General features: G+C 36.7%; 1 protein-coding gene across 12 annotated transcripts in view; it reads right to left on the bottom strand.

Annotated features, from left to right (window-relative positions):
- Positions 1-26,984, bottom strand: part of Larp4b (La ribonucleoprotein 4B) — a 94,323-nt gene that overhangs the window by 34,757 nt on the left and 32,582 nt on the right. The window contains exons 1-6 of one of the 12 annotated variants that reach the window (XM_026413187.2): positions 24,724-25,889; positions 21,818-24,318; positions 15,852-15,996; positions 15,467-15,607; positions 3,181-3,259; positions 1,477-1,613 (exon numbers count right to left, since the gene is read on the bottom strand). In XM_026413187.2, the coding sequence (XP_026268972.2) occupies positions 1,477-1,613; positions 3,181-3,259; positions 15,467-15,607; positions 15,852-15,996; positions 21,818-24,318; positions 24,724-25,003 (3,283 nt within the window). In that variant the 5' untranslated portion in view covers positions 25,004-25,889. Of the gene's footprint in view, positions 1-1,476; positions 1,614-3,179; positions 3,260-4,234; positions 4,302-15,260; positions 15,338-15,466; positions 15,608-15,851; positions 15,997-21,817; positions 25,890-26,984 lie in introns of those variants that run through there. The other 11 variants (XM_026413221.2, XM_026413230.2, XM_026413196.2 and 8 more) reach the window with 11 other exon arrangements.

The raw sequence follows: 26,984 nt of genomic DNA, 5'->3' as shown, positions 1-26,984 counted from the left end.
TAATAAAGTGCTAAACTGAAATGGATAAAAAGTAACATTACAACTGAAAAATTACCTTCAAAGGGGCAACAAAGTTTGCACTGTATACTCAAGAGGAATAATTAAATATGGGATACCTAAGAATAATCAAAAGACTTAACAGAGTACAGACAAGTACAAGAAAGTTATTGGCCTTGTAAAGTAGATTAAAAATTGGATTTCTATTCTAAATGGCAAAAGTGGGAAGTAAAACATCACCACAGTGACATTCAGAACTCAGTTAATGGTAATAATGTTAGCCAATTTCTTCATTTTTTATAAAGCAACAGAAAAACAGAAAACAAAACTTTTACTTGTGACTAGAAAATAAAATTACAAGTTCAAAGGTTAAGATGTTCATCTTTTTACAATACTGTAAAGTCAAGAAAAAAATATGTGCACTGACTGTATCTTCAGTACACAGGGACAGAGACAAGGTGGAAACAATTGCCTCTACAGAAGTGTAAGTAATGAAAAGGCATGATGATAGTGAGAGAAACGAAGCTTTAATTCAGGCATAGCAATGTGCAATCATTCAAAGATATGTACGCAGTGGTGGGAGAGGAATTGTGCACAGTTCACACTGTGAAGGACACCCATCAAGTTGAGTCTAATGAGGGAACTACAGAAGCCATTCACCTGGTATTTGTAGCTACAGTATAAAATGTGAATTTCCATAATTAATCCAGTTCAAAAATATCACACACTTATTAAAGAAGGAATCTGCCTTTAGGCAGGAGGAATCACCAGGGTTCCAGAAACTCAGGGAACATAGGGGAGTGGTGTTCTCTTATGATTTCAGCGATGCATTCATTCAAAACTGATTGAGTATACATTTTGAATATGCACACTCCAAGTCACTTATGCCTACATAAAGGCTGTTTTTCTTCTTTTAAAAAATATAACAGGTTATAGAAGCTTTAAGTGTGCAAAGCAAACTAAAACACAACCTACAATTTGGTACAACAAGCCAATACTGAATATCTACATTTCCTGAAATTCCTATAATTAACTGATGTAATGTTTATACATTTGATGCTGCCAAATTTGGGGGGGGACTTCATTCAGAATATACTTTAAGAAAAATGCTACAATGTTTCATCAAAACTTAAACAAGGAACTTAAGGAAGTGAAATTTGAAAGAAACTCTTTTTGTGGCCAAAATGCTAATTAAAATGTATTTTATTTTAAGTACTTTGTTTTCATGAATGCAACAGCTGTCTTTATAATCTCCATTTTAAAAAATTCATTTTCTCCTTCAGATGACAAATAAGCAGACTGAGATTTTGTTATGAATTCAGTGTTCCCATTATTGGGACCGTCAGAAAGGAATGAAAGGCTAAGGAATATTTGATTTCCCAAAAAGTACCATTTGGTGACTGGTAGATGTAAAGAGTCCCCAATAAGACAAACGGTGTAAAAACAAGTGTAATTCATTTCAAATTGTCATTTACTTACATCTTAGCACTTCAACAATTAAATCCACATCAGTACTGAGTTTTTTGATATGGTCAAGGTTAGCTACCGTTGTAATTGGCACATACTGATCACTATCCATCTGCGATATGAGATACATGTCACTAGCAAGATTCTCCCTGTTGAAAGAAAACGATCTCTTTTAATTGATATTTCTTTAAAAAGAAGTTTCATCTAGTGCAATATCAGTTTCACAAGATGTACAAATGTGGCATGGTACGACTTTGGGATTGGATGTGGGCCTCCCATCTGTTATTTGCTCTTTCTCTGTCCATAGGTTTATTTTTTCCAAGACACTTGGAGAGATAGAGCAAAAGATAGGGCAGATAATTATTCTTAAAATGTAGTTATGGCTTATCTTTGTTCTAAATAGTTTTTGAGTAATTTATTAAAAATACACACAGAAGTTTTTCTTCTTCTTCTTATGGTAAGGAAATCTAGCTGAATGAACAAGGAAAATATATATATAAAGGCCAAGATAAAGTCAGTACCCAAAATGCATGCTATAGAATCTGGATACTTGCTAGAGAAGCTGCAAATCCAGTTCTGGCTTCCTAGCAGCCAGAATTAAAAGGAAGAAAACAGGATCAGTATAACTTCATGCACAGGGTCAAAAGGTAAGCCACAAATAATCTGCAGTTCAGGTCAAGATGAACAACTTCCTAGTATTTTGGTCAAAGCTAAATGTTTCCTGTGAATTCGCAGGAAACAGACAATGTGTGATATAATGAGCAAGGCCCTCAAAAACACTGAAGCACAATAATGGATTTCATAGGACTCTTCTTACAATGTCCCTTGTGAGGAAAATACCCTTCTATCCCTCATCTCACCTAGCCATTGCACAGATGTGGGTGATTCTAGATTCATGAAGGCTAGATAGAGGTTTGCGAGTAAAAGAGACATAGGTTTTTCAACTTTCACCCATCTTTTGTTCTTAAATTATGCCACTATACAATATACTCAATGCTCCTAATTTGTGATAAAATGGAAGTAGAAGGAAAGCCCAGCACAGTCCCTCCCTCCCTCAATCTCACATAATCCTGCTATCTTTTAGTGCCCCTTTATCAGACAACTCCATGGGTTCCTCAGGGCTTGAGAGAACACTTGAAAATCATCAAACTGAAAGAAAGCTTTTACACATGGCCAGTCAGTTATCTCATACTCAAATCCTTTACATCTAGTTTTGGCATTTGAACTTTAAAAGATGCTACTATGTTTCACTATGAAAGGTATTATTTGGAGGGGGAACCCACAAAAGTAAACATATGAGTGCTATGTAAATAACAATTTGTTATTGCAATGTCTGGCACAGTCTAAGTGACAACATAGGAAATTTGCTCTCAGACTTCACTGAGGCTCAAGATTCTAAGACTACCTGAGACTTTGATGCAGTGGCATGGGGGCAAGGAGGGAGCAGGTAGGAAGTCAAGGAATCTTTATTTCAAATAGCTAAGAAGATGAATTTGAGGCTCCAACTCTGGGGACCACTGACCTGAGGATTATGATCAATTACCTAACATGCCAAAAGCCTATTTACTCATTATTCTAGATATCTAATTCACACACACACAGAGTATTCACACATATCTTTTAGTATATACATGGTCTTCTATGTAAAATCACATTTATAGATAATAAATAATACATACCAGCAGGGATATTCAGTACTAGAAAAACTAGTCTTACCTAGATAAGCAGAATTCCAATGTTTTTTTAAGTACTTCCCGGGGATCTTCCTGGCTTTCTGGTTGAGACTCATTTCCTCCTATATAAAAGTAATAATCAATTCAGGAAAAATAGCTTAAAATTTTCCAACCTGATAATTTAGTATGGCAGTTCTAGTACTTTCAATATACTTATTTACACACTTGAACCCATGCATGAAGTAAAGAAGACTTCTATTATTTTACCTATTAGAAAAGGGTAAATCGTGTAAACAAAACAGTCTCCCTCTCTTCCCTCTAAATCTAAAACATCACAATTTAAGGATTAAATAGCTTCTACACTAGAGCATTAAATTCGCCTTTAAATTTCCAGATAGGCAAAGCAATAAGTGAGAAACTGTCACGTTCTTGTCAGATGATACTAAACAAATCAGATACTCAAAGGACATAAAAGTTCATTCTAAATCCCAGAACAAGTTGCTTATGAGAAGGTGTCAGCCAGTATGACAGGTGACTTAAGTGTGTATGGTCATAGACAACACCAGGCAATAGATCATGGCCTTCTACTGAAGCGAACCCAGGTTTAGGCCAAGACACTCCACCACCACCTGCAACACTCTGGACACAGGTTGTCTCAATAATGTTGAAATGAAAAGAACTGGAGTGCTAAAACACTAAGATTTTTCATATGCTGCCATATAAATCAGCCTGGTTAATTTATGTGTCAATCATATATGTGATTATGTTCCAACCATATATGTGCAAGAATAACATAAGAGACATTGGTAATTTGAAAGATTCATGTTAAAGAGCATGAAAAAGAAAAAACAAAGCGGGGGCATTTAGAACAAACGGACAGAAAGTTCAGGTCACTATTATATAATGAGGTTTAACAAAATCCACTCTCAATAGCAAAAAGAAAACAAAACTGCTAAAACAACCAAAAGCAAAATAAAGGAAACCACAAGACATGAAAATGAAAACTAAAAATAACCTATCATTCCCTCATTCAGAGGCTTCTCCTAGTCATTCCATCTAAATTCACATCCCATCCTCCATATTTAAGAGATACTTACTAAGTATCTCCTGCATACTGGGATCTGTTGCAGGAACTGTGAATTCAGTCCAAATAAGGCAAAGCCTCTGCTTGTGTAAGGCCAACATTCCAGAGGAAGAGACAGACAATAGGTAGTTAAATAAATAACTACCCAACATAATGTGAGATAGAAACCCATAAACAAACCAGGATAAGAGGCCAGAGCTGCATGATGCTGATCTAGATGGGAAGTGACATCCGATCTGATGGGAAGGATGTGGAATGTGCCAGGCAGTGGAAAGTGAGTTCTAAACTGGGCAGGTACAGGGACCTTAGAGGGGTAGAGTCAACAGATAGTAAGGAGGCAAAGGTAACTGAGAAGCAGAGTGAGAGAACCTGGTAAGTGAGGTCACAAAGTGGAGCACCTATGAATCAGATCAAGAAGGATGTCAGAATTTAATAGGAGACCAATTCAGAGCTGACATTTTTTAAAATTAATTATTTTACCATCTTTCCTGCCCCATGCTCCCTCCTACCCCTGTGTGCCCTTTGCCCAATCACAAATCCTCTACTTTTCCCATGCCACGCCGCCCCCCCACCCCAATTGAGGATCAGCATCCATTTATCAGAGAGAGAACATTTGGCCTTTGGTTTTTTGGGATTGGCTTACTTCACTTAGCATGATATTCTCCAGCTCCATCCATTTACCTGCAAATGCTATGATTTTATTCTCTTTTAATGCTGATAAATACTCCATTGTGTATATGTACCACAGTTTCTTATCCATTCATCTACTAAAGGGCATGTAGGTTGCTTCTATAGTTTTTGTGAATTGAACTGCTACAAATATTGATGTGGCTGCATTACTATTACTATTTGTTGTTTTTAAGTCCTTTGGGTATATAGACTGAGGAGTGGGATAGCTGGGTCAAATGGTGGTCAGAATTGACATTTTGGAAAGACCTCTTCGGTTTAATGGCGCATGTTGACTGTAAAAGGTATGAGGGAAAAGGGGGACCAGTTGGGAGGCTAACACAATAATTAAGGTGACAACACCATTTAGGACTCAAAATACAGATAGTACTGAGGTCAAGAGTGGAATAGAGACGAGTACCAGCATCTAGACCCAGGGCACTCCAACCTCCAGTAGAAAGTAAGATGAGGAAGGCCAAAGGACACAGAGGAGCTGCCCAAAAGTCAAGAATAGTATCAGCAGAACAGCAAGTTGAGAGCTGAGAGGAGAGAAAAAAATCGTTTCATATGAAGGATCTGCAACTATAAAAAAGACATGGTAATGTTAGGTAAGTATATAGTGAGAATTAACTACTGGATCTGACCAAATGAGGATCACTACAGAGCTTGACAAATGCAATTTGGGGGCTGAAAAGACAACTGTCTGCCTGAAGGGACTGCCTAGGAGATAAGGATGTGGGGGCAGCCAGCAGAGAAAACTGTTTTGAAGCATCCTGCTGGGGGAAGATGTGCTGTCTAGTGTGGTTCCACTTCAGATAAGTGATGAAATTGCATTACAATGATAGGAAATGATCCAGCAATAAAGAAATCCATGACTCTGTAGACAAAACAAAGGATCGAGGTTTGTGATAATGTAGAAAAGGAGGGCTCACTTGAGAGATTGTTAGGTTGGGTGGTGTCAGCAGACACCAGATCATCTGCTTCCAGAGACTGGATTTATTTTCCTTTTAAAAACAACAATGATAACAACAAAACAAATAAAATTTTCCAGACAGGGGACATCAGGCAACAAAGGACATGAAACCCTGAGCACCAAGAATATGTGCATTAACCTTCTGGTGACCTTAACCTCTACCTTGAGAGAAGAACTAGACCAAACAGAACATCGAAAGATGAGAACTATAATATCTGATACTAAAAATACTTGAAATTAAGAGATCAGACATTATAGAAGACTAGTAAACTTGAAGACTCAGCAATAGGAACTTCTCAAAATAAATGCAATTTTTATAATTGACAGAGGGGGTAATATAAGAAATAAATTATGGGATAATTTCAAATAGCTTAATTTAACAAGAGACAATGTTACAAAATGCTCAAAGCCACTGATAAAGAGAAAAACCTGTATGTACATGGGAACAAAGAATACCAGAGATGGTAACTACATATGTAAACATGTAAGCTTTTTATCTTAGTACTATTTAAATCTCTTTAGCAAATTACTATCTTTTAAACAAAAATAAAACAAATAAAAAATAAAAATTAAAAAAAACCCAGTTTATAAAAAAAAAAACAGTTTATAATAAATATAATTATAACATGGAACAGTGATAAACCACCAAGGCAAGGTGGTTCCTGCGTTCCATGTAAAGTGGTACACACTGGCCTGAAGGGAGACTCTGTTAACTAACAGAACATAAACACCAACCAAAGAACCACTCAAGCAACAAACTGAAGTAAAAGAAACCTAATCCAGCCAGTCGAGATAATCCCTCAATTGCAATCCCATGGATTTAGGAGGCTGAGGCAGGAGGATTTCAAACTCAAATCCAGCCTCAGCAACTTGGCAAGATCCAAAAATAAAAAGGGGCTGGGGAAATGGTTTAGTAGTTAAGTACCTCGGAGTTCAATTCCTGGTTTAACAAACAACAACAAAAGCAGCAGCCTATCTAATGGAAAGGGGAAATGAAGAACAAAGAATATGTGGGACAAAAAGAGAACATGCCTGGAGCCCAGGGTGTGGGTTCTAATGTCATTCTCCCATACAAGGAACTAGGGATCCTTGGAGAAATTGCTGATTGTAGGAAGAAAAGAAAAAACAAAAAACCAAAAAGTCCTACATTGACAGGAATAGTCAAATGGAGCCAACTAAGAGTTTCCCAAAGGCCAAAGCCAGAACAACTTGAGCAATAAAATACTACTGGATAATTACCCAAGTACAGAATAAGCATTCCTGAATCCATACTGATACAAGTAAATAGATGCATAAATAAAGAAGAAACAAATCACCCATGTACAAGAATTTCAAACAATTTAGTTAGACTCTGCTTTTATAGAAGAAGACCATAAATTCCTTAAGTTTTCTCAATGCAGAGGAACTTCCATCCTAACAGTAGAATACAGAAAGAAAGAGAAACCAAAGGGTAGCTTTACAGTTCAGAAATATAACAAATGCTACTTCAGTCAGGTGATCAAGACATGTCACTTTGACAGTGTGTACCCTTGATATGATATAATGAAAATGGTGCTTTACCTCTGTGGTCCTCCTCCCTAGTCCAAATACAAACATTATGATAAGAAAAACATCAGAAAAATTCCAACAGAAAAGTATTCTACAAGACACTTGACAGTACTCAAACCTTCAAGACTGCCCAAAACACGGAAAGTTTGAGAACTCAGGCCAAGAGAAGCCTAAGGAAGTGTTCTAACTAAATATAAATGGTATCCTAGGATTCTGATACAGAAAAAAGCCATCAGGGTAATAGGTATCGCTCCTGTTTTAGTATTGGTGACAAATATATTAATGTAAGATGTTGACAGGAAAAACTAGATTTGAAGTAGTCTGTCCTGGGGGCACACGCTAATTAAGATGAACAGAATGCTCTCTCTTAATTTAAAATGGTTCCTTTTCCCCTTTCTCCTGCCAGAAAAACTAGATCCCCTCCCCTCCCTCACTAAGTATCTGGATGACTACAGGAAGTAAAAATTTGTAAAAATTATGGGACCTCATTCTGACCGAGCATCTAAGTGGTCTTTAACTCAGTCTTGTCCACCCCGTGGCTCTAGCAACTCATTGGTTATAATTCAGGTTTTCCTATTTTGGCTCAGGTTCCTGCAGAGGTTTCTGCTCAGTAAGCTGTTGATTCTCTATTCACCTCTCTGTCTTTTTCAACTTTGTAGGCAGTTGGTTTACCCTGTGATCACACATTTCTTCTAATAAGAGATTTTTTTTTCTCCTTTCTTATCTTCTTCACTTGTTAGGACAGAACAGTAACTTTCAAGAACACAAAGTTCAAACATGCTTGCATATGCCTGTGTTTTTGGTGCTATTTGTTCAATTTATTATTGGGTTATTTTACTGAATTTTATCAGTTTATGTTTTGGATAAAAACCCTTATCAGATCCGTGATTTACAAATACATTCTCCTAATCTATAATGATATAGGTGAGTCACCATACTCATTTTTTCCCTGATAGTATCTTCTGAAAAGCAGAAACTGAACAATATTTTACAAAGTTTAATTAATCATTTTTTTCCTTCATGGGTCTTTCTTTTAGTGTTGCACCTAAGAAACCTTTGTTTAACCCATGGTCACAAAGGTTTTCCTTTATTTTTTAGGTTTTATGTTTGTTAGGTCTGTTATCCATTTCATGTTAATTTTTGTATACCATGCGCGATATGGTTGAAAGTTATCTTTATTTTTGCATATGGATACACAAACTATTCTAGCACCATTTGTTGAAAAGATTGCACCTTTTCCATTGTGTCTACACCTCTGTTGAGGAAGTAATGGGATAAAAACAAGATACACTGACGGAACAGAACAAAGAGCCCAAATAATTTTTAAGGATGTTAAGACCATTCAATGGGGAAAGGACAGTTTCTTCAATAAATGGTGCCAGGAAAAGTAGGTATCCACATGCAAAAAAGTGAGGAGTAACTCTAAAGTAACGTAATTTCAGAGGCAACCCACAGAATGGAAAAAAAAATATTTGCAAATCATTTATCTGATAAGGAATTAATGTCTAGCATATACTGAGACCTCCTAAAATTCTACAGCAACAAAAAAGCAACAACAGGCAAGGATTTATGAAAATGGTAACCTCGTACACCACTGGTGGGAATTTAAAATAGTGCAGCCTCTATGGAAAAGAATATGGTAGTTCTTCAAAATATTAAACATAGAATTATGATATGATCAACAAATTCCACTTCTGGTTATCAACAATAATTGAGGATACCAGGATATCAGCTATGACCCCCTTCTTCCTCCCAGAAGTCTATGTTACCTCTTTTTAAGTAAACCCTGCTTTATAAAAAACAAAACAAAAAAATAATTGAACCAGGATCTCCAAGAGGTATTTGTACACCTATAAAAATAGCATCATTTTTCACAATAGCTACAAGATGGAAGCAACTCCAGGTGGAAAAACAGATAAGCAAAATGTGGTATTTACATACAATATAGCAATTATTGAATAAGGAAAAAAATTCAAACCCATGCTATAATATGGATGACCCCCCAAGGACATTACGCTAACAATGAAACATTCCAGTCACGAAAAGATAAATGCTATATGAACCCACTTATATGGAGGGCCCTCCATTAGATAGCAAGTGGAATGATGAATGTTGGGCTGAAGAGTTTAACAGGCACAGAATTTCAGTTTTCTATGATAAAAAGAGTTACAGAGTTGAATGCTGGTAATGGCTACAAAATGGAATTCATGTATTTAATATTACTTAATGGGAAACTTAAAACTCGTTAAGAGGCGGAGAGAAGTTCAGTGGTAGAACAGCACATGCTGGATTAGACAGCCAGCATTATAAAATCAAAAGTCTTAAGATGGTGAATTTCATATTGTATACGTTTTATCACTATAAAAAATTATGGGAAGGGCTGGGGTTGTGGCTCAGCAGTAGAGTGTTTGCCCCACATATGTGAGGCACTGAGTTCGAGCCTCAGCACCACATAAAAACAAAAAGATATTGTGTTCATTTACAACTAAAACAATATTTTTTTTAAAAAATTAAGAAAATAAAAGCTAATGGAGAGTGAAACACTATGCTAACATTAATCAAAAACAAACAGCAGTAATTAACTTTAGAAACAAACAGACTTCAAAGCCAGGAAAGGTTCTTTAATATAATGTACAAAGATAAAGAGATCAATTCTTCAAGAGTCATAACAATGCTTAACATGTATGTGCCCACAGAGCCTCAAAATACATGAGGCAAAAGCTAACATACAGCCAGGTGCAGTGGCACATGTCTGTAATTTCATTGACTCAGGAGGTAGATGCAGGAGGATTGCAAGTTTGAGGCCAGCCTCAGCAACTCAGCAAGACCCTAACTCAAAATAAAAATAAAAAGGGCCAGAGATGTGACTTAGGAGTTAAGCACCACTGGTTCCCCCCAAAAAACTAAACTGGTACAGACACCTTGGAAGACAGATTGATGGTTTCCTACAAAACAAACCAGACAATACAGCAATCACATTCCTTGACATTCACCCAAAAAAGCTGAATTCTTAACATATATACAAAAACTTGCACACTGTTACAGCAGCATTATTTTTAAGTGCCAAAACATGGAAGCAATCAAGATGTCCTTCAGAAGGTGAATGGATAAACTCATTTGCCAGACAATGGAGTGATTCAGCACTAAAAAGAAATGAGCCATATAAAGATATGGAGGAACCTAAAATGTATAATATTACATGAAAGATAATTTGAAAAGGCTACGAAATGGTATGATTCCAACTCTATGACATAATGGAAAAGACAAAATTATGAAAACAGTAAAGAAAACCAGTGGTTGCCATGGGTTAGGGAGAAGGAGGAATTTTTTAAATTTGGGGGCATTGAAACTACTCTGTATGCTAACAAATGTGTATATAAATCATGAATTTATTGGAATGTAAAACACCAAGAGCTACTTTAAACTATAGATTTTGGATGATAATGATGTACTGATAACAGGTCCCTCATTTGTAACAAATGTGCCACTTTGGTGGGCAATGTTGATAATGGGGAAGGCTATGAAAGTATAGGGGCAAAGGTGTATGCGAACTCTCTGTACCTTCCGTTCAATTTTGCTGTGAACCTAAAATTAAACTTTTTCAAAAAGGTCTGTTAAAAAAAATGCTTGATATCATCAGTCATCAAATATGAATTAAAACCACAATAAGACCTATCATGTTACCTTTAAATTGGCTAAAATCAAAAGTACTGGTGAGGATGTAGACTAACTGGAGATCTGATCCACTACTGAGGGTGGAAGGGGGATGGAGGGGAATACAAAATGGTACCGCTACTATGGAAAACAGCTTCACTATTTCTTAAAAAGATAAACTTGGTCCCAGAGGTCCATCCATTCCATTCCATTCCAAAATATTTACCAAGGAAAATATATGTCTCTACCCAAGTCTTGCTTATAAAATTTTATAGTAGCTTTATTTGTAAAGGCGTAAATTGGAAATAAGCCAAATATTTGTCAAGAGGTAGGCAGAAAAACTGAGGTACATCCATATTTTGGAATACTACTTGGCAATAAAAGGAATAATCTATTAATGTCTGTTGCAATATGTACAGATCTCAAAACCAATAAGCTAAGTATGTCAGACAAAAAAAGAGCATACTGTTAAATACCATTTATATAAAATTCTAGAAAATACAAATTAACCTATACTGGCAGAAAGCAGATCAGTGGTTGCATGAGAAAAGGAAAGGGCACAGGAAGGTTTTCCTGGTGATGGATATGTCCATGATCTACACTGCAGTGATAGTTTTATAACTTTCCAAACCAGACAGAGAAAATAATGAGCAAAGAGTCATCAAACCAGTTCTATACTATACTGAATATTTCCTTAACTCACCTTAATTTAAAGAACATAAAACTTACAGAAAAGCTGAGGGATACCTAAAATATATGGTGTTTATTGTACCCTGATTATATGTTACGCTGTACATTAAAAAAATGAAAAGAAAAAAAGGGAAGAGGAGGAGGGAAGAAGAGGAGTTAGTGTGAAACCACTGCCTAGCAACAGGGCTTTACTGGATGACACAACAGCACTGTGGAGCAATGTTGAGGCTCACTGGAAATATGTGACCATAAACTTAAAAACAAGACCATTCTACACTGCTGCATATCTTTTTCAGCCACATTTATCTATCTGCTCAGGTATAGACACACAGTAGGTACAGAATTAAAGGTAAACAAATTCAAGGCACTTGTTAAGCAATTATGAAGGGAATTTAAGTTATACACAATGAAGTAATTGAAAGATAGTTTGGGTAACAAACAGAATGAGGAGGGACATGAGGATGCAGGGGGATGTCATGGACGATTACACAGGTCAACAGAGTCATTCAACAAAGGCACTACAGGGACTGGTGATACTACAGTGAAGACAGGCAAATACTTTATAGCAAACACACAGGTGTTTATTAAGTACCCTTCATATACAACACAGACTCAGTAGTAAGGAGTGCAACAAGAACAGAAAGGAAGGTCTGTTTTCTAAGTGAGTCTTTGGATGACTTAAAAACAACATTCAGCAGTCAGAGAAATGCAAATCAAAACCACCCTAAGATACCATCTCACTCCAGTAAGATTGGCAGCCATTATGAAGTCAAACAACAACAAGTGCTGGCGAGGATGTGGGGAAAAGGGTACACTTGTTCATTGTTGGTGGGACTGCAAATTGGTGCAGCCAATTTGGAAAGCAGTATGGAGATTTCTTGGAAAGCTGGGAATGGAACCACCATTTGACCCAGCTATTCCCCTTCTCGGTCTATTCCCTAAAGACCTAATAAGAGCATGTTACAGGGACACTGCTACATCAATGTTCATAGCAGCACAATTCACGATAGCAAGATTGTGGAACCAACCTAGATGCCCTTCAATAGATGAATGGATAATAAAAAAAATGTGGCATTTATACACAATGGAGTATTACTCTGCATTAAAAAATGACAAAATCATAGAATTTGGAGGGAAATGGATGGCATTAGAGCAGATTATGCTAAGTGAAGCTAGCCAATCCTTAAAAAACAAATGCCAAATGACTTCTTTGATATAAGGGGAGTAACTAAGGACAGAGTAGGGACGAAGAGCATGAGAAGAAGATTAACATTAAACAGGGATGAGAGGTGGGAGGGAAAGGGAGATAGAAGGGAAATTGCATGGAAATAGAAGGTGATCCTCAGGGTTATACAAAATTACATACAAGAGGAAGTGAGGGGGAAGGGAAGAATAATACAAGTGGAAGAAATGATTTACAGTAGAGGGGGTAGAGAGAGAAGAGGAGAGGGGAGGGGAGGGGAGGGGAGGGGGGATAGTAGAGAATAGGATAAGACAGCAGAATACATCAGACACTAGAATGGCAATATGTAAATCAATGGAAGTGTAACTGATGTGATTCTGCAATCTGTATACGGGGTAAAAATGGGAGTTCATAACCCACTTGAATCAAAGTGTGAAATATGATATATCAAGAACTATGTAATGTTTTGAACGACCAACAATAAAAAAAGAAAAAACAACATTCAGTAAGCATTCTCTGGGCTATTCCTACTAGTCAATCTACAGGAGTCATTTCTCCCACTTCATTTGCCCTTTCCAAATGTTAATAGTGATAGTGTTGGAGCCGGGGCTGTGGCTCAGTGGTAGAACACTCGCCTAGCATGTGTGAGGTACAAGGTTTGATCCTCAGCACCACATAAAGATAAAATAAAGGTATTGTATCCATCTACAACTAAAAAATATTCTAAATAATGATAATAACGAGTGTAGCTTAACTATAGGTCTGTGGGTTTTGTTTTGTTTTTTAATGATTGATTTTTAGATTAAGCCAGAAATAAATTTGGAGGTGAACAATCAGTTTCCCATTACCTCAAACTATTTTTATGTTGGCCCATCCCAGACCCCAAAAGAAAACTAATACCTTCTTCTTGGTTCTTCTTTTGAAATTAAACTTTACAGGAATATTTTTTAACATTTATCATTTCATTTTTGGTAATGTTATCTATCTTTCATCTTGTATAATTTCTGACTCAAGTCCAAGGTTTGGATTATTTAGATATAAACCTCATGTTTAAATTACTTTTAATCCTTTTTATTTTCTACCATCAGGATTCCTTTCCCTTTGATTATTATACATTTTTATTTTCTTTTGAAATCTGTTTTAAATGACTAGAATTCCCTTCTTTTGCCATTAAAGAGTTCACTCAACTTCAAAGTAACTCCAATTTATCCCAGTGTTTTGCTATTTCCAGATCATTAAACAGTATTGGGTTAACAAGGAGGAACTAATCAAATTAAATTTGTTACACACTGGTACTACCCCAATCAGATTTAGAAAACTATATGCTTGGTGTGGTAGTGCACACCTGTAATCCCAGTGGCCTGGGAGGCTGAGGCAGGAGGACTACAAGTTTGAGGCCAGCCTCAGTAACTTAATGAGTCCTTAAGCAAGACCCTAAATAAAAAAGGGCTGGGGGTGTAGCTCAGTGGTTAAGTGCCCCTGGGTTCAAAATTTGGTTCAATTTTTGTACCAAACCAAACAAAAAGGGGTAATCCGAGTTAAATTCACGCATCCTATAATTGCAATTTATCTCAATTATATTTAAAGGAAAGCAACGTGGTTTTATTTTTGTTTTCCTTTTAAATACTTGATTCATGTGATCAAATTATTTAATACAGTAAGCTAAACTGAAGTTTTAAAAAGAAGAACAGTGTTATAGGACAGTATTTTCCTGGTTAAGAGACACTGCTGATTTTGCCATATTTTGAGTCTTAAGTCATCGTGCATCACTATGTCTCATACCGTGGCCCTGCCTGTATTCCCAAGTCACTGTGATAACCAAATGCTTCCTCATATTTTCAAATGCCCACAGCAAGTGGGCATCTTACAATCACATTTCTAGTGTCATTTGGCAGACTGTGTAACTAAGTCCAGAAATCTGCATTCCCTACTTACTCTATTTTCTTTCCATTTTTATGGCCATTACTCTAATGCTGATGTCTTCATAACCCTAAACAGGAATAACACAACTTCCTATTTCATTGATTCTTAGGTTTTTCTTTCCTCAAAGCCACTGTTTCACATTTCTGTAAAATTTATATTTCCCAAATATCTTGCTTTATGTCACTCATTCATCAATAATGGGGATAAAGTTCATATCCACCTGGTTTCTAAGACTCTTGAATGTGACCTCAAGTGTCCTCATCTACCACTATATTCCCTCTTTATGCCCTTCTCTCTATCCAACTTGTTTCACTCTCAATTCTAGCATTAAAGATTCATCTCTACACTTTACTGATGCTTCACCTATGAAAAATCTTCTACTTCTAAATAAATGCCACTCGCCTCAGATGCTACTCGGGTCTTACATGCTCCATGATGCTTCCCCCACAGGGTCTTTCATCTCTGCATCCATGTTGAGACTGAATTGAAAGGAGAATTAAAAGGAGGCAACAAAAGGTACATTTTTAGGGAAATATTTAATAAGCTAAGTGATAAATAATTAAAAAGCCCACATTCTATATGAAAAAAAATTCATAAAATAGTTTCACCTGTTTCGCTATTTTCAGGCAGAGATTCATATTCTGAGTGATCCAGAGCCAAAGTGTTCATGTCTGTTTGGTCTGACTCCTGTAAGTCCGGTAATGCTGCATTCTCATGACTTTTGTCACCATCACCACTGGCATCCAATCCTATAATTGCAATTTTATCCCAAAAGGCAGTGTTAGAACAATAATGTTCCCTTAATACAAAACTTACACTTGCAGATACTCAAAATCTTTAATTGGATTATAAAAGATCTCCAGGCTCCAAGTACTATTACAAATCAGGAAACAAAGGAAAAAAATCAACAGCTTCTCAAAGAGATTAAATAGTAACAGAGGCAAAGATTTGACAATAGGGCTGTTCCTGGTCAAGGCCAGGCTCACAACTCACCCTGCTGGCCGCAGTCACGATGGCTGGGCACCTCCTCCCACGCAGTACTCACACCAACAGCAGCACTACTTGCCTCCAAATGTAACATATGAGTCCCCCATACTTTCGCATTCGGGTTTAGCTCTGAAACCTTAGTTGTTGGTACCTAGGAAAAAAAAATTATATATACATTTGTATCCAAATTTCAACTAAGTGTTACTGAAGGGTTAAAACTGCATCTACATTAAGAGAATTTAGGGTTAAAAAGCTGAGCCTATCTCTTTACACATACCTCAGTTTAATCAGATTCCAAATGTCACAAAGAAGAAGTGCTCAGAACATTTAATTCGCCCCTAGGTTCTTAAGTTTCTCCTAGGCATAAGGCTTCTAGATGCTGAAAATGACAGGTATAGTCCCTGTCTTCATGAAGAGTTCAGTGTCTCACAAACAGTGTAATTATAAATAACTGGCGATTTCCTAGACTATCTAAGACGAATCACAATTTACAAATTTGAATACAATGTAGAGGGGTAAAATTTTAATTATAAAGCTTCAAACAGTCACATAAGTCAAAGATACACAAAATGGAAGTTCCTCCTAAGAATAGGACTGTCAGCTACTGGAGGATGAGAGAAAGCTAAAATATCCACTAAGCAAGACAACAAAATCTCTCACATTTTCAGCAGAGCTATAATACTGTTTCCATTCCTAAAAGGACTTCCATCTCACCTTCAGAGCTTTCTCAGAACACAGTTTCCCAATCCTATTGGAATGGGAACTCCAGGTGATCCCCATGCTGCTCACCCAAAGTTCTTACATGAGCCCTCACTCCACTAGGGATTACAACTCTCCACAAACAGGTGTGCAACGTGGGGCTAGTTAGTGATTTACTCTCTAACTTAACTTCACCTGAGAAATGAGCTTTGCAGTTCCCACCTTCTAGGATTACTGAATCAGGGCATTTAAAGAACCCAGCATGGTGTCTGGCACACACCAGGCACACAGACTAGCAATTACTACAATAAATAGTGTTCAGTAGCTTAGACTGTCTATGGTAGTCCTCTGCTCAAACACTGGAGTCATCCCTTCAAAGACTGCCTGGCTCATTCATAGTAACAGGTGAAGTTCTTACTGCAGCCCAATTCCCTCGTGGGATCACCATTTCTTTGAGCTAATTTTTCATCACGTAGACCTCCTTGCTCTTTCTAAATACACTGGCACTTTGTCTCCTCCTGTCCTGTCTGTCTAGAATACCATTCCCAGATACTCCCTAAAATACTTAAGAGCCACCCCCCCACACACTGTATAGTCCCCACTTTCATGATTTTTCTACTAGTCTAGCTTACTTCTGCTTAAAGACCTTGAATGACTCTCCAAAGTTTAAAGAAAAAACAAATATCCCAGAGGCAATTGCTCCCCAAATTTTAACTTCAATTTTGCCATTACAATCCCTTGACAAACCTAGATAAATTGTCTGCCTTTTCAAACACACCACCAGCCTTCACACCATGGTGCAGGGAGGTAGAGCTACCTAAGAAGGGATGGGGTCCTGGTCTCATGTGTTCTTCAGGCTAGTACTCCAGCTGAGAGCAGCCTTGCTGTGCTATGCCAGGGTGCAGTGCTGATGGTACTACTTTCTGTGCTCCACGGCATGCAAAAAGGTGGGAAAGCACTATATTAAACTATCAAGGAAACACACAGATTAGAAAATTTAAAGACATAATAAATTCACATTGGTTCAGGTGATGAGGCTGGCAGTGAAAACCATACAACATTTTCTGAAACTGAGAGTACCAGGCTTATGGATAAATTGCCAGATATTCACGCTTTGGAAGCAACTTACTGACTGCTTTTCTAGGCACTGGGTAATAATTAAAACATCATGCCCACAAAACTAGAGGCTTAAATGAGTACCTATCTGGAATTCTTTCACTTTTTTTAAGTAGGAAAATATAGGGCTCTCCTTCTCCTTCAAGAATATTATAATCAAGAAACACTGATTCTACAATTTCCCTTTTTACCTCTAACCTTCCAGTTCATCTTTGCTTCTACCTCTGTACAAGATTAGTCTCTCTCTCCTCTCTCATCCCCTCACCCATCAAAGAAGTAAATGCTCACTAGCTTGGCCGTGACAAGCACAGTGCTAAGACATCAGGCTACAACAAAGAACACATGACCTGCCTCCTGCCTCACAGAGTTAAGGGAGGGGAGCAGAAGACACTCCATACTTCACCACACCAAGCTTTCACAAGTATTTGCATCTTTTTGACCTGTTTTGTTTTTAAATTATTTCTCTATTCTATTTTCTACTTTACTACTTGTGTAAATGGCCTCTTCTAATTAGGCCCAGTTTTCTTTCCAACATCCAATTACACACAATCAAGTTTTCCTACCTCAGTTTTATTCCTCCTACTTAAGACTCCTTTTATCTCATGTACACAATGCACATTCTTTAAATTCTTAACACCAAATGACATTAACCTTTTCCAGTTTCAGCACCTTTGCAAGCAAAGGTCCTATATAACCAATGTTTTGTAGTTCATTATTGCAGGTGATTCATTGTGGTGGCTGTGAAGTGGCCATGAGCAGCACTTAGAGAGCTATTACAGCACATGTGGTCTCCCTGGTGTCTAGGCTTGGAGTGTACTGTCTACACACTCTTGGTGGCAGCGACCATGGTTTGCTCACCTTGTATCATTAATACCTAGTAGAGTCAGAGCTTAGCAGGGAGGTGCTTGAGAAATATGCTCAATGAATCAATACCTAATGAAGTGACAACACAGAAAATGATAATTTTCACTATTTGACTACATGTACAAAGTTTTATGCTTTAAATGAACAGGACCCTACTCTTAAGAAGTTATTACCTCTTAAGTGGTAAATTAGCTTAAATCAAGAATCAGAGGGGCTGGGATTGTGGCTCAGCGGTAGAGAGCTCACCTAGCACGAGCAAGGCCCTGGGTTTGATCCTCAGCACTACATAAAAATAAATAAATAAAATGAAGATATTAAAAAAAAAAGAATCAGAAGCTTAGCACAATTTTAGGCAGTTAACCAATATTCAATAAATACTGTGATACGAAAACCAAGGCAGAGCAAGATTAAATAACTTGCCAACAAAAATAATGGCAATTAGAAAATTGAGTTCTAGTGTAACCCATTAATGTATACAATTAATGAGCTAACTTTTTCTTTAAACACTGTGTTCTAATATCAGCAAAACAAAACATTAATCAATAATTCATTAACTCCTAATAATGCACATACGGAATTTTTTTATTAATGATATTTTTTTTTAAATCCAAAGGTGCATTTCTTTAAAATATGCTTATTTGCTTTGTAGTCATATACAATTCTAAATAATTATCAAGAACTCTAGTTTCATCTGCTTGGCTATACAAGTCTTATTTTTACACTGAAAATTTATGAGCAAGCAATGGTTATTAAAATCAGAAGCAGACTGACCTTAACAGCCACCCTCTGAAGTGATTTTACACCAACAGCTAATGCTACTTCTCTGAAGAGAATCACCAATTTCTGATACTCTAAACAAACAAACAAAAACTCATCTGCCCCTCAAAATGAAATGTCCATTTTTAAAAATATTATTAATTCATAATAATAGAATAGAGAAATAATTAAAAAACAAAACAAAGAGCTATTACAGCACACTTGGTCTCCCAGAATTTCTAGAAAAATACTCAAATTAGCTGCCCACAGAATCATTTGCAAAGCTTCTTCCAAACCAGTCGGATCAGTCCCATCTCCGAGATCTGAGAAAGAGCTACATAGTGATTCTGACTAAAAGAAAACAATCAAGATTTTAAAGCCAGTTAAAAGTAGCAAAATTTACCTGCTTTAGATACATACAACACAAATTCTTAAGTTTGTATTTTATGGAAAGGAGACAGAATGGTCCATCTGACAAGTTACTGAGTAGGAACTAGAGTAACTAATACCAGAGGTGTCATTTAGATGGCGAACATAAAGTAGGTGAGATAACAGGGGAAATAAAACCCCAAGTTAAGTCTGCACTGTTCTTGGAAGTCGCACTAAATGAAGTTTAGTAATTCAGAACAATTCACTGACTTCAAAGCCATTGAAGTGTCCACCTTTGGTTGTTTATTTGTAAGATGGAGAAACAGCTGCTATGTTAAGATTTAGTATTAAAAAGATATCTGTAACAGCACTTTGCAAATAACCTGAAAAAGTAAGGCAACACCATTAAATGTGGTAATGCTTCAACTTATAAAACTGGGCATATCTCATGATTTAAATAAAGTTAACTTAAAATAGAAGACATGTACCTCAGTTAAAGCCATGCAAATATAGACAGCAACAGGAATCCTTTGCACACTGCATGCAACTACTAAACACTGAGCAATTAGTAGCCAACTGCTAATTGTATGTACTTACATGAAAGTGTCTATGTTTTTTTATTTATTATTATTATTATTATTTTGTACCAGGGATTCAACCCAGGGGTGTTTAAGCACTTAGCCACATCTTCAGCCCTTTTTATTTTTTATTTTGAGACTGGGTTTCATTAAGTTACTTAGAGCTCTGGTAAGTTGCTGAGGTTGACTTTGAACTTGTGATCCTCTTAGCCTTGAGAGTCACTGAGATTACAGGCATGCACCACCACACCCAGCAACGTATATTATTTTAAAGGCTTAATTTTACACTTTTTCCTCCACAACTATTTAAGGAGAAAAATGGATGAACTTGAAAGTGACTCTGGTAACACTTTTAAATATGGGTGTAGAAGGATAAAAAAAAGGGTTAATGAGCAATTCCTTAAAATTATATGATGGGATTTCTACTTGTTTATTTCCACACTACAGATATTAGTATTTGAATTGTACCTACTGCCTTAATATTATCAATGGGTTTTCTTGTCTGATGCCACAAAAATCACTAACATAACAAACTACTGGTTCAATAAATGAGATTTTGTATTCCAAGCAGTCAGTCCTTTGTGTCCATGGATACATGTGATTCAAAATTATTTGGGAAAACAACGGCATGTATAACAACATGTACAGCTTTTTGTCATTACTTTCATTGACAATACAGCACAAATATTTCCATAGCATTCACTTTGTATTAGGAATTGTTAAGTAATCCAGAGACAACTTCAAGTATGGGAGGATATGCATAGATTACATGCAAATACTATACCATTTTACATAAGAGACTTGATCATCCATGGACTTTGGTATCTGCCAGGCTCATGGAAACTAATCTCCCACGGATATTGAGGAACGAGTATATGTCCTTTCAATTGCAACATTTTGATATGTCCGATTTATGTACAAGACTATTTATTTTTCTATTATTGAATAATGTTTGCATTTATTACAGAATTTTTAGAAAGATACTCAAATTAGCTGCCCAAAGAATCATTTGCAAAGCTTCTTCCAAACCAATGGGATCAGCCCCATCTCAGGAACCTGAGAAACAGCTACATACAGTGATTCTGACTGAAGGAAAGTAGTCAAGATTTTAAAGCCAGTTAAAAGTACCAAAATTTACCTACTTTAGATATATATAACACAAAAGTAGCAGAAAGCACATATTTTTAAATAAGTTTATATTCTGCAAGTGTGAGTAGCATTGTCAGGGGTTGAAACACACCAAGTGAACATATACTCTCATAAGGGGCCCTATTGCACTGAGGCAAGGAAGAAAGAGCAGCAGCAACATCCACAGAGAAGAGTGTACACAAAGCTGATTTGGGGTAAATAATGGAGCATGCTTCAATGCAAATGAATTCACACACAAACTGTGGTTTAAATACAGCAAGAGACTTCATATTTTCTATTTGGAAATGGTTAAATTGATGCTACAGTTATTCACAGCACTGTATAAGAATTCAAATAACCACTCACTATTTACAATAAAGCTTCATTAATATTAAGCTAAAAGCCATCAAAAAGTAAAGACTATCATATCACAGCAAAATAACACTGATAAAATATACTTACTAACTGTCCACCTCTACTTGGCCATCCCCAAACAACACTGTCCATTGACACTGGTAGTCGATAAGGGGTCTGTTCCAATGAAAATGAAGTATCTTCTAAGTCCTGTGGCTTACTGTGTAGATCCTCACTAAATACCTGTTCATCTTCTGATGCATCTTTTGCAAATGTATTAGTCAAGAGATAGCCCACTTGATATCCACCATATCCATTTGCCAGTCTTTCAGAAAATATCTGACCTGTTAGCCCTTCCACTGGGTAATAGGAAAATTCATTTAAATAATGGGAGTATAAGTCTTCTGGAAAACTCTGCCAATTCACTTTTGGGGAATTTTCAGATATATTTAAGGTATCTTCTGTGAGTGATAAAACATTATCACTACTTGGTACTACTATTTCTTTGCTACCAACGGGGACAGCATGCATTACTTGGGGTACTATAGGAATAGCTGTGTATCTGTCTACTTGGGTGGGATCAGCATTAACCAAATAGGAATGTCCATCAGAAGTGTTGCTTAATTCTATATTTTTTAAAGTTACCTTAGAATTTCCCATAAAATGCATCTCACCATTTAAAGGAGATTCTTTAAGCATGGACCTGGCATTTCTTTGTTTGAAATCATTTGCATATCCAATTGTCCCACACGGACCTATGCAGTCAATAATGTTAGGGTCGATACTGTTTTTCTGCAAACAAAGTCTCTCACTCTTTTTTTCACATGTTAGTTTTGGCTTATTCAACTTAGATGAATTATTACCAAAAGAATCAGAAACTTCTTCAGTTGGTTCAGAATAAATCTTCTTCCGTTTTGGGCTTTCACCACTATTTATAATAGAGTTCTTCTCTACTACATTTGTCTTCTGTGTGTCTGAATTTGAACTTTGGCTTAAAGTTGGTATAACATTAAGAACTGTATCTTTGTATTCATTCACTCTATAGGTTTCATTGGTTTTTTCTACTTGATTAATTTCTAGGTCGGAATTTCCTGTTTTACTAGAACACACACAAGCTAGTGCATCCTCAGTGACTACTGCCTTGTACTTTATTTCCCAGTCAAGGGTTGTTTTAGAATCTGACTTGACATTTTCTATGTCCTCTTCACTTGTTTCTCTACAAATAGTTTCTTTTGACTCTTTTTTGGCATTTTCTAAACTGTGAGGATCACTTAGTTGGTCATTTAACACACTGACCAAATTCTTCACACATATTTTATCTTCTGTTTTATGATGCAGGCCTCTTTCCCTTTCTTCTTTACCAATGCAGGTGAAAACAGATGCAGAGGACATAAAGATACCCTGAAGAGATCTAGAGTTATCATGAGACTCACTGTTTGGAGGAATTCCTTGTGAAATTCTAAGTTTCAATTTGTCTATCATCTGGATTGTCCCCTTTACATCTGATTCACACCCTATGTCAGTTAAGTCACATGTTTGTGTCCGAACTTTGTCTGCCTTGCTACTTGCACACAGATCTGCCTGATACCAAGATTTCAATGCAAAGTCGCTCTCCTTGCCATGACTTTCAGTCTCCAAAAAATGAATTCTATTCTCATCTTGATAAGAGGAACTATTTTCTGATTGCAATGACAGTGCTCCTCTGTTTACCAGTCGGGGACTTCCACTTCCTAAGATGCTCTTCCCTGGGTGTTTCTCCTTCATCAACAATGGCCCAGGGAGAGGAACAGGATCCAGCCTGTCATCAAGTCTACTCAGAGCCACTTCTCCAAAATTAGCATGAACTAGGAGATACTCGTTTCCAAAGCCCTCCAAGGTGATAAACCTTTTGGGACTTAAATTAATTCCATCTAGATCAAAAGAAAGAAAGCTATCTGGTCTGCTAGCATTGGAATGGAAATAATCATTGTCTTTTAGTGGTTCTGTGGACTGATTTTCTCCTTCATTTTTAGAGTTTAAACTTTGATCAACAATAACTGTGACAGCTTCAGATTCATCGTTCTCTTCAACATAGGAAGTGTCATTAAGTAAATTAATAGGTGAATCATGTATCTGACTTCCTACTCCTGAAAAATGGCTCTTTCTTTCTTCAGGGATGGCACACATACATTTTAGTGAGTCACTGTCAATGTTAATATTTAATTCATGGAGTTGGCCAGTATTATGTAAGGTACTACTTTCTGTATAATCTTTAGGAGGCTTGGTGTAAGATTTTGCCCTTAAAGACTCAACCTGAAGGCTATCAACATTTGCTTCACAAGGTGGATCACTGTCGACCAAAAGCTCAACACTAGGTTTAGTTACCTTACTAAATATTTCCTTCGCTTCATTTAGACCCGGCATATCTTGTGGTGACAATTCTTGCTGCTGCAGCTGTAACTTTCCTGCCCCTTGTATGGCATTCGAGACTGAACATTCTTTTCTGTTATCTAGAGGCCAATCCACTCTATGAATCCCCTCAGAAGTAACAGCTGAATGACATTCTTCTCCTGCAGCTGCTCCATACATGAGAGTGCACAGTTCCTCTTCCATGTGCAGGCAGTCAGGGTCTACAACACAAATGCTATAAAACTCCTTTCCTGAATTCTCACACTGTTTGTCATCAACACAAATAGGGTTTTCACCTTGCCTTACCCTACTGGACACATTTAAAGAGTTATTATTCTCTTTAAAACCACTGATTTGAACATTTACCAATCTTTCTTTCTCTATAAAAGAGTTCTCACAAGTGCCTATGTAACAGCACAGATGGTCACTTGGAGAAATTTCCTCCAGGAGACCTTGGTCAGAACATACTGGCACACATGAGAGGGGCTGGCCATCTTCAGAACAGCCCTGTCTGTCAGTACCCATGCACAGCAGGTCAGGGATACTCTCAGAATTCTGCTCAGTAACAACAATATCTGAATTCTTATCTCTCTCATCTAAATTGTCATATCTAGTTAAGAACTTACATATGGAAGAGGAAATAGAATTCAGTGACTGATTTGGTCTCTGATTTCCTTTGTACCCAGATCTTGTAAAAGTTCTAGTCCACACATTAATGCCGGCAGCTGCTCTGCTGGCTCCATTTTCAACATTGTGAAGCTCCTCACCCTCAAGGGTATCAAATAATGAAGATAAAGTTTTACTTATCTTGTTCTCCGGTTCCTTCTCCACGACAGATTTCTGTAGCAGGCCAATTTTCTCATTGTCATCGTCACTACTTAATTCTTTGCTGAAGCAACAACCCATGTTCAAAAGTTCAAAAACTCACATTACAACGCTTGTCCCTTTCTGAGCCTCTACAAATGCATCTCACACAAACTTGGTTTCTGAGAAGCCAACACCCAGAAACCAAAAATAACTCCTTGCACAGCAGTCACATGTTCCTGCCACTCAAATCCAAATCCTAATGACAAGAGAACCCTGCCTGACAACTATCATACTCCATGTGCTGAAATACAAATAGTCCTTGGAAGCCAAAGGTTCAGAACAGCAGAGAGAAAAAAACACACACAGAGCTACATTAGTTTTTCTTATTTTCATAAACTAAATTATGAAACAACTAAAATTATTATCTCAGCCAAAGGAAAAATTTTTCAGACTTCTGGTTTTTCTGGAGTGTTTTAATATTTTCTGAATAACTTTTCATGGAATAATTGTCAACCAAAGAAGTTAGTCTGTAAATTCCCCAAAAGAAAACAATTTCTAGAACTTTGTTTCTCTGAATTCATAGCTATTTACAGTTGTATCTAATTTTCCAGCTACAAGAAATAATGTTTGTGAGTATAAAGAAATTATTGCTAATAATATCAGATATGGGAATGAACAGTTTTGGTTAGAGATAATAATGAACTATTATGGCAAAATGACAAATTACCTAGGATCTGCTTAAGAATACTCCAGAAAATCTGGGTGTGGTGGTACACACCTATAATCCCAGCTATATGATAGGCTGAGGCAGGAGCATCACAAGCTCCAGTAAAGAGAAACATAAAATTCTAAATGATTTTGGGTATAAGGCAGAGGAAAAACCAAACAAGAGTAGCTCAACAGAAGGGTTCATAATTTTTCATGAAGGAAACATTAGGGCTTATTATATTATTCACTCCATTCTGTAGATGCCTGAAAATCATAACTAGGAAAAAAAAAAGCAAGAGAAAAAAGAAAAAGAAGAAATTAATCTAGTACCCATAGCAGGAAGTATCTCAAAAGCACTATGCGCTACTGACAAGTTTAACCTGCAAGATAAATATTGTGCTAAAAAGAGGTAGTTATTATCCATATATAAGAAATAGGCACTGGATATTTTCATGGAAATTCGAACTTTCTGATAGCTAGCCTACTCTCATTCAAGATACAGGCTGTACTAATTAATCTAAATTACTAGTTATAAAATTCATTCAGAAACTATGTGATCAACAGTGAGGTTTTGGGTTGAGACTAGAGATCATTTGTAAGGCACTTGCCTAGCACACATGAAGTCCTGAATTCGACCCCTAGCACTACCAAAGAGAAAAGAAAAAAAGAGAAATGGTTTTTAATTTAATTTATGAATAAATGGAAAAGTTTTCTGATCTTACTACCTTTAAAGGAGTTTTAAAAGACTATTCTGGTATAGATCACATTTTACAGAACATAAGTTTTGTATGCAGAAGAGTTTGATTTTCAATTTAAGCTTTTAAGTTTCACATTATGATTAGAAAAGATGTGGCATGACTTATTTGTTTTTCTTCCCAGCATATAATTTAACACTAACACTTCTACCTCATATTATTTGTACTTTAAACATCATCACACACTTACATTCCTCTCTCAAACTTGCCATTCATTTATGGTAAAATGCAAAAGGATCATCAAGATGGAAAATGACTCTGAGGCCAAAGTAGTTACTCCAAGGAAAATCAGGCAACCTGGCTGCAAGGTATATTGTTTGAGCAGCAGCATTTCGAATCTGGAATCCTTGAATAGACTTCAGCAGCAGCACAAAACCTTTGATAATGGTCTTTGCTACAGATGGAGTTTGTAGTCTTAACAGGTAAGACTAAAGGCATTTAACCAAATGACTTGTTGCCAAATGCCCATTGACAGATACTGTTTCTTCCTTATGAAGGAGATCCTTCATGGAGACCCACTGCCAGAATGGCTGCCTCCTCATCTCAAACAGCCTCAAAGCCCTTTTGATCCATCTCTTGCTCTCCCTATCCATCCTTTCATCATGGAAGCAAATATC

This window comes from Urocitellus parryii, chromosome 9 (assembly GCF_045843805.1).
Source record: "Urocitellus parryii isolate mUroPar1 chromosome 9, mUroPar1.hap1, whole genome shotgun sequence".
In the NCBI taxonomy this organism is placed as follows: Eukaryota; Metazoa; Chordata; class Mammalia; order Rodentia; family Sciuridae; genus Urocitellus; species Urocitellus parryii.
The sequence above is the reverse complement of the archived record's forward strand: the minus strand, read 5'-3'. Positions and strand labels throughout refer to the sequence as shown.